Source organism: Myotis myotis, unplaced genomic scaffold, assembly GCF_014108235.1.
Source record: "Myotis myotis isolate mMyoMyo1 unplaced genomic scaffold, mMyoMyo1.p scaffold_m19_p_18, whole genome shotgun sequence".
Classification (NCBI taxonomy): domain Eukaryota; kingdom Metazoa; phylum Chordata; class Mammalia; order Chiroptera; family Vespertilionidae; genus Myotis; species Myotis myotis.
In genome coordinates this window covers 20,789,274-20,805,220 of record NW_023416322.1, presented here as the reverse complement: position 1 = coordinate 20,805,220, position 15,947 = coordinate 20,789,274, and the positions used below count along the sequence as shown (strand labels likewise).

At 36.1% G+C, this 15,947-nt stretch overlaps 1 protein-coding gene across 6 annotated transcripts in view; it reads left to right on the top strand.

Annotated features, from left to right (window-relative positions):
• Positions 1-15,947, top strand: part of CEP350 (centrosomal protein 350) — a 124,564-nt gene that overhangs the window by 70,654 nt on the left and 37,963 nt on the right. For 5 of the 6 annotated variants that reach the window (XM_036344490.1, XM_036344487.1, XM_036344489.1 and 2 more), the window contains exons 23-28: positions 1,296-1,492; positions 3,085-3,269; positions 3,735-3,822; positions 6,309-6,455; positions 7,762-7,919; positions 14,795-14,917. In XM_036344490.1, the coding sequence (XP_036200383.1) occupies positions 1,296-1,492; positions 3,085-3,269; positions 3,735-3,822; positions 6,309-6,455; positions 7,762-7,919; positions 14,795-14,917 (898 nt within the window). The remainder of the gene's footprint in view (positions 1-1,295; positions 1,493-3,084; positions 3,270-3,734; positions 3,823-6,308; positions 6,456-7,761; positions 7,920-14,794; positions 14,918-15,947) is intronic. The other variant, XM_036344492.1, reaches the window with a different exon arrangement.

The window sequence follows — 15,947 nt, the reverse complement described above, 5'->3', positions numbered from 1 at the left end:
TTGAATGTGTAGTTGATGCTGGAATGGGTTTGGAGGCCCTTGGGAAGGGGTGAATGTATTTTGCAAGAAAGAAGGAATGAATTTTGGGGAGCCAGAAGGTGGAAAGTTAGAGACTGAATTTGCCACAAAATTCTTATCTTAAAGGACTCTTAAAACCCAACAACCCAATTAAAAAAGAATAGTCACTTCATTGGAGAAAATATACAAATGTCAAATAGACATAGGAAAGGTATTTAATATCATGTGTCATTAGGAAAATGAAAATTCAATCACAACGAGATACTACAACATATCTGTTAGAATGGCTAAAATCCAAAAAACTGACAACAAATGGGTGGCAAGAATGCAGAGCAACACGAGTTTACCTGCATTCATTGCTGATGGGAGTACAGAATGCTACTTTGGAGACATTTTCACAGTATTTTATAAGAACCCAGCAATCATGTGCCTAGGTATTTACCCAAGTGATTTAAAAGCGTATGTCTACACAAAAACCTATCACTAATGTCCATAACACTGTTATTCTTATTTGCTAAAAACTGAAAGCTACAAGATGTTTTATGAGGGGAATGGATAGACTGGTAAATCTATACATTGGAATATTTGTCAGTGATTAAAAGGGAGAAGCTATTGCTTCATGCAACAGCATGGTTGCATTTTAAGTGAATTTAATAAGTGAAAGAAGCAAGCAAGCCCCAAAGATTACATATTGTATGATTTCATTTATATGAAATTCTAGAAAAGGCAAAAGACAGGGATGGAAAACAGATTAATGGTTCCCGGGTGTTAGGTGGAAGAAGAATGATTGACTACAAAGTGGATACATAGCACAGAACTTTTACTGTGAAACAACTATTATGTAAGGTATTGCATGTTTGTATAGTTGTATGCACTGTCTGGTGCAATGCATTTGTCAAAACCCTAGAATCATACATCACAAAGAGTAAACTAAACATAGACATCAGCCACAACTAAACACCCCCCCCCCCATACCAAGATGGAATATAGCCTATGACCATTTCTCAGTTTTCTATAGGGTATTAGTTTTCTAACTGATTTATAGGAGCTCTTTGTAAATTAAGTACATTACACTTTTACCATATTTCTTGTACTAATATTAGATATTTTAGAGTTCTTGTTTGTAAAATAAGTGAATTTTGTTTATTTCATGCTTACTGCTAGTGATTAGTTATGAGTTTATTATATTGTCTCATAAAGAGGCAGCAGCTGCCACTAATTGAGTATCTACTGAAAACTGTTATAATGATAAAATCTACTGCTCCATATTCTTTTAGATTCAGCTTCTATTGTAACAGAATATTCTTTGAAATTTGATGAATCCATGACAGAAGATGAAATAGAAGAAAAATCATTTCGATCTTTACTGCCTTCTGAGAGTCATCGCAGATTTAACCTGGAAAAGAGAAGAAACCATCATGACGACTCTGATGAAGAAACTTCCCCAGAAAAGACTACACTGTCTTCTGCCAAGGTGGGTTTCAGTGTACCTATAGAGATGCTTCATAAGTAGTTGTGAATGTGTTCTCTTAAAGTTGTGAGGATACATTTTGTACTTGAACTCAATTGTTAGCTATCAAAATGATTTTCTTAAGATACCAATTTTATGTTACATTGTTGCTATAAAATTAGGCTTTGCCTTCTTTACAAAGTAGAATACAAACTTATTCCTAAGGCCTTTGAGTGTCTGAACCAGAGTTATCTCTTTAGCTTTTTTACTTGTTTCACTCTTAAAAATTTTAATTTTATTTAAAAATTTATATTTATATCATTCTAAAATGTAAACCTTATGGATAGTAAAGACAAATTCTTACCATGTTTATATCCCTGGGGCAGTACCAGCCTTACAGTGGTTGTTGGTTAAAATTTAATGGCTGGCTGCCCTAGCTGGTTTGGCTCAGTAGATGGAGCATCAGCCTATGGACTGAAGGGTCCCAGGTTTGATTCTAGTCAAGTGTACATGCCTAGGTTGTGTGCTCGATCCCCAGTGTGGGGCGTGCAGGAGACAGCCAATCAATGATTCTCCCGCATCGTTGATGTTTCTCTCTCTTCCTCTCCCTTCCTCTCTGAAATCAATAAAAATATATTTTAAAAAAATTTAATGGCTGAATAAATTAGTAGATGAATGTTACCCCCTCTCGTTTTTTTTTTTGTTTGTTTGTTTTTTTATTGATTTCAGGGAGGAAGGAAGTGGGAGAGAGAGATAGAAAGATCCATGATGAGAGAGAATCATGGATTGGCTGCCTCCTGCAAGTTCCTCACTGGGGATGGAGCCCACAACCTGGGCATGTGTCCTTTACTGGAATCGAACCTGGGACCTTTTGGTTTGCAGGCCGACGCTCTATCCACTGAGCCAAATTGGCCAGGGCTCGTGCCTTTTTTGAATAATGTTTTCTACATGGTTGTCAATATTTTTAAAAAAGTTTTTATTGATTGAGAGAGAGAGAGAGAGAGAGAGAGAGAGAGAGAGAGAGAGAGAGAAACATCAGTGATGAGAGAGAATCATAGATCAGCTGCCTCCTGCGTGCCCCCTACTGGGGATCGAGCCTGCAATCCAGGCACATGCCCTGGTTGGGAATTGAACCATGACCTCCTGGTTCATAGGTTGACACTCAATCACTGAGCCACACCAGCTGGGCAGTTGGCAACATTTTTAATTTAATTCTTTTTATTTATATAATATTTTATAAGTGCATGTTTCTTTTTTTTTTCTGCATACCTCTTTTAGTGAAGTGAATTATGTTCCAAAAGGTTTAGATCAGTGGTTCTCAACCTATGGGTCGCGACCCCTTTTCACGCATATATAATTACATATTGTTTTTGTAATTAATCACTATGCTTTAATTATGTTCAGTTTGTAACAATGAAAATACATCCTGCATATCAGATATTTACATTACGATTCATAACAGTAGCAAAATTACAGTTATGAAGTAGCAACGAAAATAATTTTATGGCTGGGGGTCACCACAACATGAGGAACTGTATTAAAGGGTCGCGGCATTAAGAAGGTTGAGAACCTCTGGTTTAGATGATCATAAATTCAAAGTAAACTCTTTGTGTTAGGAGCTGAGCATGCCATTCTCAGGAGGACAAGATAGCTTTTCTAAGTTTACTATGGAGATGGTTCGACAGTATATGAAAGAAGAGGAAATGAGGGCAGCTCACCAGTCTTCACTCCTGCGTCTCCGTGAAAAAGCCTTGAAGGAGAAAACTAAGGCTGAATTAGCCTGGCTAGAGCATCAGAAAAAGTAAGTTCTTTCAGTGAACATAGTTTTCACTGTTTAATTTTTCTCATTAAAACCAAATGCTTGGTTTTTAAAGATGATTTTGTTTCTTTGATTTGGTCAACCCGGTTTCATAAGCTAGAAATATGGCTGCCATATTTGAATCATGTTGCTTTTAAGACCCTCTACTCACATAACATTTTCTTTGCATTTCTCTTTTTTCACTTAACTGACTCTTATGTTGTTATTTTATACTTAATTCCCTTATTATATTATAAATTTCTTAAACCTTTTTTTTTAAAGAACACAATGTAGTTTGCATATATTGTTTGTGCAGTGAAATAATTGTTGGGATAGGAATTGCTGCATGGAACAACTGTTTTCACCATTTGAAAATGTTTAATTGGTTTAGAGACTTTAGTGGTTGGAATTATTGACATTAGAATAGAAATTTAATCTAATCTTTGTCTTGATGGGAAATATTTGCAGACATCTCAGAGACAAAGGAGAAGATGATAAAATGCCCCCACTTCGGAAGAAGCAGCGTGGCTTGCTCTTAAAGTTGCAGCAAGAAAAGGTACGTTAGGAAAAAGACTACTGTAAGAGAACTTATCATAAGGCAAGTTAGATGTGGAATCTACTATTTTGCCTAACCTCTTTTTCTTATTATGTTAATTGAGACTTAATTGATATTCACCACTGTTTATGCCGATACTACTATAATTACAGGAGTTGCTTGGTAGTCTACTATATTTCTCCAAATTAGGATTGCTTGTCACTGGTGACTTAATACAATATAGCAGTGATTTTCAACCTGTGAGCCGCAAGAATTTTTAAAACATGCAATACCTGACTAGTTATTGACCTCTTTCCTTTAGATTGTCAAATGAAAAAATGACAACAGCCAACACAATAGCCACCCAGTGTTCTTGAATCAAAATTATATACCTTTTTTTTTTGACAAATTGGCAAAAAATAACTGTTTTGGCATATTGCAGAATTTTAGTAATTAGCTTATGTATACTATGAAATGAAAAAGGTTGAAAATTGCTGCAGTATAGAATCAAGTCTTCTGCCTTCATTTAGTATGTAAAATAAAATAGTCCTTTGAAATGCATATTTTTTAAAAATAAGGTATTTATAAGAGTTTATTTAGATTAATATTTTTTTAGTCACTGTTTTTCCAATAGATTTCTAAGGCATATTAATTACAAGTTGACAAATATTTTGGTTTAGTGGACTCAGAAACACCTGGGATTTGAATCTTGGAGAGGCAGCATGGTGTAGTGCTTAAAAATTCAGTTCTAGAGTCAGATTGCCTGGGTTAAAATCCAAAGTCTATCAATATTAGTTTCATAACTTAGGACAAGTTACTTAACTTCTCAGTGCCTCAGTTTCCTTATCTGTCAACTGAGGATAATACTAATAATATACTTTGCAGGGTTGTTGGGAGGAATAAATGAATTAATACATATAATAAACTTAGAACAGCCCTTGGCACATGGTAAGTGCTCAATAAATGTTAGTTGTTAGTACTTGAATTCTAGCTTTGTCACTTGCAATTGTGTAATCATAGTCAAGTTTAAGTAACTCTTTGAGACTTAAGTTCCTTATCCGTGGGAGTGAGATTATATAGACTTCATATGGTGGTTGTAAGGACTGAATGCAATAACATATGTAAACATATTTCATATTGCCTGGTCAGTATGGAATCAATAGATTCTAGTTTTCTTTTCCCTTATTGACCTGTTGCCAGTTACTATTTTGTTAGATGGTCAATGAACTTAATCATTTGAGTTATATGTTGGATTACTACTTAAATAGCCTTTTTTTTTTTTTTTTTTTTTTTTAGTTTACCTAGGAAACATGATTGTAAGAAATTATAAGTAACAAATTGTTAATGTCTTTATTATGTTTATTTTTATTGACAAGAAAACAGATTAAAACATTTTTGAAAAAAGGACAATCCCTGTTAAGTTTTAACATTTATTAACAGCAAAGTGTATCATCTTTTGCTCACTTAATTAGCAATAGAGAGCTTATGATATCCTGTGTAGAGAGAGCTTGGTGCAATGTAGTCTTAAATGTTTTTGGTGGCATTTTAAGTGGAGACAATTATGTTTTAAAAACAAATTTAAAACTTTTAAGGGTTAAAAAAAACACACGCCCTTTTAAGGGCCATAAAATGATTCATCCTCTTTGTCTTATTTTTTGGAATCTCTCCTAAAGAATTAATCCATAGTATGAAACAATTATAAACATTAAAGCAGTGTTAGTGATAGTAAAAATTTATAAGGAACTTATACTAGAAAATGTGAAGGGCATATTAAGTATAAAAAGAGCAGATGAAATCATAGTCTGGTGTAATTATAATTATTTAAAGGGTTATGTTAAATTATTTTAGATAGATGAAGTTATGTGACTTGTTTTTCCTTTTTCAGTATTTACAGAGTTTTCAATGTTATTACTTTTATCTTGAATCTAGAGGCCTGTTGCAGGAAGATTCCTGCAAAAATAGGGCTTCCTGAGACCGGAGCGAAGCAGAGAAGGGAGCAAAGCCCACTGAGGCAGGCTTCGCTCCCTTCTCCGCTGCCTCGCTCTCTCCCTTCTCTGCCACCTGGGCTCTCTCCCTTCTCCACCACTTTGCTCCCTTGCCAGGTCACTGATCCAAGGCCTGGGGCCACCCTGGCAGCATCTCCCGTTGCTGGCCCCGCCCCACCCGGTCAGGGGTCCAGGGCCTGCAGGCAGTGTTGCTCGCACGCTGCCCGGCCCCGCCTCGCCGGGGCCCGGGTCCAGGGCCCAGGTCCTGCAGGTCCCAGCCCTGCCTGCTGTATGCAAATTAGCCACCGTCTTTGTTGGTGGTTAATTTGCATATCGTGCTGATTAGCCAATGGGAAGCATAGCGAAGGTATGGTCAATTACCCTGTTTGTCTATTATTAGATAGGATACTGTATATTTTTATTCTTGTTAAATGTGATGATTGGATGATTTTCTTTTTAAAATGTTACTTTTGACCTTTCTCCTCCAAATCTCAGTGCCTCTCCTAACTCTTTAAACCTTAGGCAGAAATTAAACGACTTCAAGAAGCTAATAAGGCAGCTCGGAAGGAAAGACAACTGATTCTTAAACAGCAGGAGGAGATAGAAAGGATCCGACAGACTACCATAAAACTGCAGGAGAAGTTAAAGTCTGCAGGGGAAAATAAATTGGTAAATCACATGAAATTATTATTCCTTTGCTTTTGGCCTCATGCTGCTTGCTAATTCCTAGCCCTGCCTCATTTTTTGATACGATGGGTACGCTCATTCTAGCACTGTGATACATGATGAACTAGGGTAAAGTTTTATGTATGTGCCTTTATGTACAGTGATAGTATTTTTTTATTTTACTATGGAATATTCAAGTTTTGAAAGGAACACACGGCTCATATATTAGTTTAAAAATGTTTTCCATTTATGAACTCAGTTGAGACAGAGAACCTTGTTATTTCTCATCAATCCAGATACATTCCTTAGAATTAATGAGAGAGACTGTTTTTGCTATTTATATGAAACTTATTTCAGCTATTCAATGTTAATACAATGATATATGATTCAAAGGAGAGACACAGACTATGTTCTCTGGGAATTTCACCTCACTCTGGGCTCATGATTTGCCATGCCCCACTGGACATCCCCATTGCCCGACTTGGGCTCTTATTTCCCGCTTAGGCCACTCTCCTACATTAGATGCTCTTCATCTCACTCAGGTTGGGACACCTCACTCTCAGCATCTTTGTCTTTCTCCACCTTGTTCTGTTCATCTAATGATTTTAGGACTGAATCGTTCAGAAAGGGGAAGGCCTCTGCTTTGTTTGTATTGTTCACAAAATAAAAAGTCATGATTATTCCTGTCCAGCTTCCAGAAAAAGTAGAGAATAAATGATTATTTGTATGAAAGTCTTACTAAGCAATTAAAGTTTTACTTTTGTTCATTAGTTTTAATATATTGATTAAACCAATGGTTCCTAAATGTTTTATTATAAACTTTTTAATTTGTAAAAACATTGTTTTCTATAAGGAATATTTAAAGAAAAAGATCCATCCATCAGTATGATTAAAATAATTATGTGTTCCTTTCATTGTTTGTGTCTGTACATATGTTTTATATAGTTATAATGTCTGTAATTATATATTCCTCTTGAGGAATATATATAATTTTTATATATATTAAATTAGGACATTTAGATACCAGATTACTAACAGCACAAGTTTTTAAAATTTTTTTTACTTCTTAAAAAAATATTACACTTTGTGATTATTTATAAATATATGTAAAATACACAACATAAAATTTATATTTTAACCAGTTTTAAATATGTGATATAATTTTGTCATCTAAGTAATACCATAATTTCAGCTATTTTATAAATACTGTTTTGGATATAAACTTAATTTTGAAATGACAGTGTTTATGATCACTTTGAGATCTTGAATTTTCGTAAAAGTGTAATACTTTATTCCCCTTTCTTTGTAGGACTCACATAGTGATGATGATACAAAGGATAATAAGGCAATCAGTCCTGGTCCAACTGACTTGGAGACCCGAAGTCCTTCCCCCATTTCCATCTCCAGCAGTGAAACTAGCAGCATTATGCAGAAACTGAAGAAAATGAGAAGCCGCATGGATGAAAAGTAATTCATTTTCATAAATAGTTCCTGTTTTCATTGAAAGTAGTATTAAAAAATAATATTTTTAATGTACTTCATTAGATTAGTTTGGTATAACATAGTACTTTATGGATTTAGTAGCATTTTAGCAGAAAGATTGCCAGTCTACAAGTAAAATATAGATCTGATTTATAAAGCAAATATTCTTGTTTTTAATATAGCCAGGTTTCTTATTTTTAGAATCAAGAGTAGTATTTGTACATATACCTATGACAATGTTTTCTCCTTTCTTTTGCCAAAAGTTATGAGTAAGTGTGAAATTTGTACTTTCTCTGAAATCTGAGGACAGGTCTCCTGACTTGGGGAAGCAATTAATTAATGGTATGTCCTGAGATCTTATCCTGTGGCTTTTTGACAACTCTCAGGCTTATTCCAATAGAAGAGAGAAATTTAACCTTGTGAGTAGGTGTGTATTGCTCAATTGAAACTACAAAGACTGAAATTCTCCTGGGAATTTTAAGTATTAGTTTCTAAAGTCTCTTTTAAAGAAGCTACTTAAATGTAGCTCAGTTGTATGTCCCCTTTGACCATGTAAAAGAACATTGATGTGAGAGTTTACTCTTTTTGGTGTATATTGCATTAAATATGTAAATTAGCTGCTAGAGGACCCTACCTTTGATTAAAGAAGAACCTCTACCTTCTTTAAATGTGGAAGGAGACCCATTACAAATTTTTGCTGATTGCCATTTTATTTTAAGTTAGCAATTTGAACCACAGGTTGAACTTAAGTTGTATCTTGATGTCCTTTGGCAGTGTACCACACATCATTAAATGTAATAATGCTCTGTATTCATAAATATGCTCTATATTCAAAATAATGCTCTACATTCATTAAATCAACCTATGACTTAATTAGTTTCTGAACAACTAAGCTGTTGTAAGTCAAATGTTAATAACTATAGGTGCGGTGTTATACATTGGCACTTCATTGCTTTAGTGAAATTACATTTCTTTTTTTAAAAAAATATGTTTTTGTTGATTTTTTTTTAAGAGAGAGAGGAAGGGAGAGGGATAGAGAGAAACATTGATGAGGAAAAAGCATCATCAATTGGCTGCCTCATTCATACCCCCTACCAGGGATCAAGTGCGAAACCCAGGCATGTGCCTGACCAGTTATCAAACCAGCAATCTCTTGGTTCCTGGGTCAACACTTAACCACTGACCCATACCAGCCTGGCTGAAATGGCATTTTAAAACTTAATATTAACATTTCATAACTTAAAAATACCCACGTTGATTATAAAAATAAGTTTAAAAAATACAAATTTTAAAAATGGAAGGGGTTAAAACCAAATATTCATCAATGTGTAAGTATTCCTTTTGGACGATTTCCATGGAATAGACTAATTAATTAAGGCTTTTTCAAATAGGAACTTATTGAAATCCTGTATCATAAAAGGCTAATATGCAAAATGACCAAACAACAGAATGACCGGTCGCTGTGATGCGCACTGACCACCAGGGGGCAGATGCTCAACGCAGGAGCTGCCCCCTGGTTGTCCGTGTACTCCCACGGGGGAGTGCCGCTCAGCCAGAAGCCGGGCTCATGGCTGACGAGTGCAGTGGCTGTGGTGGGAGCTTCTCCTGCCTCTGCGGCAGTTGGACATCCCCTGAGGGCTCCCGGACTGCGAGAGGGTGCAAGCCGGGCTGAGGGGCCCCTCCTCCCCACAACTGCACAAATTACATGCACCAGGCCTCTAGTACAAAATAATATTGAATGTAAGCTGCAATTGAAAAATAAAATATAGCCGAAACCGGTTTGGCTCAGTGGATAGAGCGTCGGCTTGCGGACTGAAGGGTCCCGGGTTCGATTCCGGTCAAGGGCATGTACTTGGGTTGCGGGCACATCCCCAGTAGGAGATGTGCAAGAGGCAGCTGATCGATGTTTCTCTCTCATCGATGTTTCTAACTCTCTATCTTTCTCCCTTCCTCTCTGTAAAAAATCAATAAAATATATTAAAAAAAAAGAAAGAAAAAAAGAAAAATAAAATATATTTATTTAGTGAAAGCAAAACAAAACCAAAAAATATTTATGGTAATGCTGACTAATATTGAAATCTTCACCATATCTGCTGAATTTAAAAAGTTAAGGATTTAACTTGCAAGGAAGGCTTTTGATATTTAATTAAAGAAGATATTTTAATTAGAATTTTAAAGAATGTAATACATATTGCCTTAATTAGAAATATAATTTTTATAGAGAAGATTCTAGACTAAGTGTAGTAGCTGAATAAATCCTGATAGTCTGTTAATATATTTTTATTTTATTTATTTTCTAGATAGGAATAATATACCTGTCTTATTTTGTTTAAGTATATGTAAATTATTAGATAATGTTAAGTAATTGAATAGAGTTTTCTATAGGAAAAAAATACTAGACTGCATTTTCTTTTAGGTCAGTTATCTTATCCTCATTTATCTTTCTTTTTGAATATCATTAAGAATGTTTTAAGGACTAGGAAAGGTAGAAGAGAATATTGGGGGGATAAATGGTGATGGAAGGAGACTTGACTTGGAGTGGTAAACACACAATACAGTATATAGGTGATGTATTATAGAATTGTACACCTGAAACCTATATAATTTTATTAACCAACTAGAGGCTCGGTGCACGACATTCATGCACTGGTGGGTGTGCACCCTCTCCAATCTGGGAGCCCTCAGGGGAACCCTCTCCAATCCAGGAGTTTCTGTCTGTCTTTGCAATCATATGAGTGAATTGTCTGAGACCCCAACTCAGTTTGGTTTGTTGCTCACAGAATAATAGAGGCATTTTTTTTTTTCTTTGCTTCATTGGTGGAGATTTCCTGGAAGTTTTAGGATATCTTCCCTTTAATTTTTCCTAGACACTCTGATTTTACTTACATCTCTCACCTTTGCTTTCCCTCCATCCCCCATCGCAACAGTAACTTGCTCCAGGCTCACTTTGCTCTAGTGCAGCGGCTCTCAATCTGTGGGTTGCGACCCCTTTGGGGGTCGAACGACCCTTTCACAGGGGGAGCCTAAGACCATCAGAAAACACATATATAATTACATATTGTTTTTGTGATTAATCACTATGCTTTAATTATGTTCAATTTGTAACAATGAAATTGGAGGTCACCACAACATGAGGAACTGTATTAAAGGGTCACAGTATTAGGAAGGTTGAGAACCACTGCTCTAGGGCTACGATTCCCAGCATTCCTGGTGCTCCCCGTGCTCTGGGCTTCCACTTCCGTTCCTGGGGCTGCCATCAGAACTATTCCCAAAATTCCTGGTGCTCCCCACACTCTTGGTTTTCCCTTCCTGCTCTGTCTCCATTCCATGGCCTCCCACTCTGCCAAGTCCTCTAAGCAACCAGCTCTCCCTCTCTGCTCTCCGTCTGGTGGCTTGGGAGCCAAGTTCCCCAAGCCGCTCCACTCTCCCTGCCTGTCCCGCTCTGCTCTCCGCGCAGCGGTTTGGGGGGTGACCGAGGGAGCCACGTCCCCCAAGCCTCCAGCTCTCCCGCTCTGCTCTCCACCCAGCGGCCTCTGGGGAGCGACCGAGGGAACCACGTCCCCCCAAGCTGCTGGCTCTCCCACCCTGCTCTCCACACGGCGCCTGTGTAAACAAATTAACCTGCCATCTTTGTTGGGTTAATTTGCATAAGCACTCCTGATTGGCTGGTGAGTGTAGTGGAGGGATGGTCAATTTACATGTTTCTTTTTTATTATATAGGATGTCACCCCAATAAATTCAAGAAAAAAAGAAAGGAAATTCCTAGGGACTTGAAAAAATTAATCCATTTTCAAATTAAAAACAAATTTTATTTTTACTTATAACAATATAACATTAAGGAATCTTAGAGGCAGAAAGAATTTTAAAATGATTTAGGATATTAGATTTTTATTTAATATTTTTCAGAACCAAATGATTTTAGAACTGGTTGTTTCATTTAAAAATTTAGATCCTAATTTTGCTTTTCCAAATTATATGATTTTATAATATGTTGGGACAATCTATAGTTATAAAAGCTTAGTTGGGGAGGAGGTTCTCATTTATGTCACATGGCCTACCAGTTTGTTGTATTAAAAAAGTGTGAGGAGGTCCTTGAATGGAGAAAGAAAGAACCATAAAATGCTATTACTAGGAGGGTTTTTAGGGAAGTCATCTAATATAGTCCCTTAGTTTTACAGGAAGGAATGATGCCCACAGAGATTAAGTAACTGGTCCCAGGTCACACATACATCAACTGGCAGAGCTGGAACTGGAAACCTGCTCTCTGAACTTTAGCCAACTAAAATTAAAGTTGAATTAAGTTGGCCTATCTGCTTTTAACCTTAGAATTAAAAAAAAAAACACCTACATTGATGACTTAAAGTTATCTAAGTAGAAACTGAGCCTTCTAAATAGTATTTATTGAAACTGGAAAAAGGCCCATTGGCTCATTGCTGGAGTTGAATAGCTGCACAGCTCAACTTTAGAGTGTGTGAAAGTGTGACTTTAAAAATGACGCATTTACTCATGAATTTCTTAAGATTAAACATTATCATCTATATATATAAAAGCCTAGGCAACCGTTCGACCTGTTGACCAGTCTCTGTGACGCACACTGACCACCAGGGGACAGATGCTCAACGCAAGAGCTGTCCCCTGTTGGTCAGTGCGCTCCCTCAGTGGGAGCACTGCGCAGCTGACTGATGGGTGCCAGACACAGGGCTCAGGGCTGGCCACCGCAGCCCGGAGACCGCACTGGAGTGGCAGTGAGCCTGCTGAGCGGCGGTGGCAGGCACACTGGGGCCAGGATGAGCAGGAGCAGCAGGCGGCGTTGGACTGCTGGTTTTGGCCTGATCCCTGCAGGCCACGCAGAGGGACCCCACCGGGCCTCTAGTAGGAACATAATAATCTCCATACTCTATTAAATCTCTTATACATCTAATCCTAGTACACTTTTCTTACTAACAGAGGCCTTGTTGGGGTGATACCTTAACAACAACTATAAAGTGTATTAGTAGCATTTCTATTAGTGGGCATTTATGTCTCCATAATTCACAAATTTTATTTCTTGTGCAGCATCTTGAAAGATTGTTAAGTCTAGTGTAAAATACCGTGCTTTTCTCTCAACTTTAGTTATTTAGCTTTTAAAAGATACTCTTTATTTCTAAAATGTACATATATTAAATAAGGAACATATATGTTCTGGGAAGAAGTTCTAACTTTAAGTTAAAACTTTTATTATACTATTTCTTTATTTTAATTTATTTTTCTGTTAGCCCTTTCTTCTGGTGTTCATTTCTAACCTAGAGCTTTTGAATATGCTTAATCTTTACAAATGAAGAAAAAGATCACTATTTGTTTTAATAGAGAAAATTATCCTTTATTGGGCTGGACAAAAAATTAAATTGTATCTTTTTACAGTTTATTGCACATGTTTCAATATTCTACTTTTTGTACTAGGTCATGCATGCATTTAGCGGTTATACACTTAATAAGAGGGTGGGTGAAATTTGAGTGTTGAGTAGATTTTCTTTGGAACTTTTGCCAAGTAAATGTGTTTTCACAAAGTATTTTGATAATTGGCATCAAAATAAGTTTATTATATGTTCTTGCATTAAAGAATGGCATTAAAGAATGGCAAGGAAGATTGCAGTGTCTTACTGAAATTTGGAAAATTTATTTTTCCTCGAACTTTGGTGCAGAAAATCAAGGCAATCCAGGTGTGTGTGTGTGTGTGTGTGTGTGTGTACATGAAAGAGAGGCGAAATACTAAGTTGTATACAGAAAACAGACTTGAGATCGTCTGTTTTCTAAAAATACACATAGGAAAGACTGTGCATACTTTTTAAAATCCAAATGAGTGACTGGGTTTATGCCTAGATTTTCTCACTTCTGTGACGTACTGATATTATTCCTTGCCCTTCCAAGGCAATAAATGTTGCCTTGATCCACAAGTTATTGTTGTGTGCATGTGAACAGGAGCATGCTCTGTCAAAGAGAATTAGCCTTTCCAAACTTACTAGACTTATTTTTTCTTTCATGTATATAATGATCTATTTGTTATTTAAAAAGAAGGGAAACTAGTGGATTTTTGCTGTTTTTATAACTTTAACATATATAATTTTCTTACCTTTAACCTTGTGATTGAGCTGTCCACAGCATGAATTTTAAAACTGGAATTAGCTTAGTTTATTCTTAATTATGTGTCCTGATATTTCATAGGATAGATATTGTATTTCAATATTATTATTCGATAATATTGGGCCTTTGTTAAAAATAAAGCAAGAAACCTTTACCTGGTCCTGTTAGTAGCAGTAAATTTTTTTGTTGTAGAGGTGAATAGTGTATTTTTACTATAAATTGATTTTCTAAATTATATTATTATTCTCAAGTTGATCATGATGATAAGGTTAAGTAAGGCAAATGTAGTGCTTTTTTATTTAATTTCAAGCTTAAAATATATGACAAGTTACAGATATATAAATCACTTGCTCAGGATTACATATGTATGTAGAATTGCTGATACGTAGGTTCACAGCCATAATTGTACTTTATGCTAAAGCTTATGGGGCAATTTATTTAGCTGCAGAATGTACTTCTTATTACTTTACTAACAAGCAAGTAAATTACTTAAAAGTGTAGATGATGGTTAAGCAACATGTGAGAAGAAAGGCACGTTTATTCAGAAATCATTGGTAAGGTCTATAAAAAGTACATGTTTTATGTGTCACACAGAGTATAACACTTGCTTTAACTGAGTAGCTTATAATGTTCTTCAGGAAACATATTAAAAGTTCCTCACTCAGCTCTTATGCTTTCCCTTTCTCATTCTTTCTGCCTCTTGATCTCTTGGTTTTAAAATCTTCCTCCTTATTTTGTAGACACTGCTCTCCTGTTCACTACTTCTTCTCTGTCTTTACGTCTCATCACTGGGCCTCTCTCAGTGTCTGTTTTCCCAACCTCCATCCCAAATTCCAGCTGTATATCTACAACCAGTTGGTCAGGTAACTGCACCTTTTTCAGTGCACTCTTTGATAGAGCATGCTCTGTTCTTTCTGTTTGTTTTGTTTGCTTTTTTCTTTTTGTTTGTTTGTTTGTCCTAACAGCATAGAGGCCTCTTGTCAAATGTCCCATAGATTTTACCTTTTTGTTTCTACATGAATTTAACATGCTGGCTGTTCAAGAAGGGGAGTGACAGTTCCTGGGCTTTTTATTAAGTGTTTGTTGGATGCGTGGGTGCATTTTTGTTGATTAGCTACCACTGCAGATCTAATTCCACTAATATAAGCAGCCCACCTTTTATTTAGCTGTTGCATCTACATTTGAGGACAGTTCAAAAAGCTTTTCCTAAATCGGTAATTTCTCCTTACATTTTGGAGCTAAGAGTTACTGGGCTATTTAATTTCAAAGATCAGGTTAAATTGATAAATTTGAGGTATTTTCTGCATCCTTTACTCCAGTAATTAAACAGTTATGTTTATATACATTAGACATCTGACTATGGTGCTCACTGTTCTCTTCCTGAAAAACAGAGTAACACCTGACATTGTATCTCTCAGGTAATGGCTACCAAACTCACTATACCTGAGGCAAAACCAGACTGCATTTGAAAAAGGGACGTAAACATGCTTTTTGTTTGTTTGCTTGTTTGGGGGCTTTAGGGGTTTTTTTGTTGTTGTTTTGGTCTTTGTTGTTTTGCATTTGTGTTTTCTGGCCTGAGCCTTCAGAAAAAAATTCCTTATGTCTTCTCTTATAAAAAAGAATCACCTATGAAAAATGAATATATATTATCAATCATGGTTGTGCAGATGTTCTCAAGATTTTTTTCTCTGAATTTACCACCCTTTTTTCCTTTGCTACTCTTACAATTACAAGTAAAACATAAATTCTCTCATTTTCTAAGTTGACTTATCAAAGCCTCTGTTATCGCAAACTTTTTTAGAGGAGTAGTGTGAATGTTCTTGTTTACACAGCTTGTTGATAAGATGCTGAGTGATAGCACTCTCAAAGTGATTTCTGCCTGTAGACTTGTTC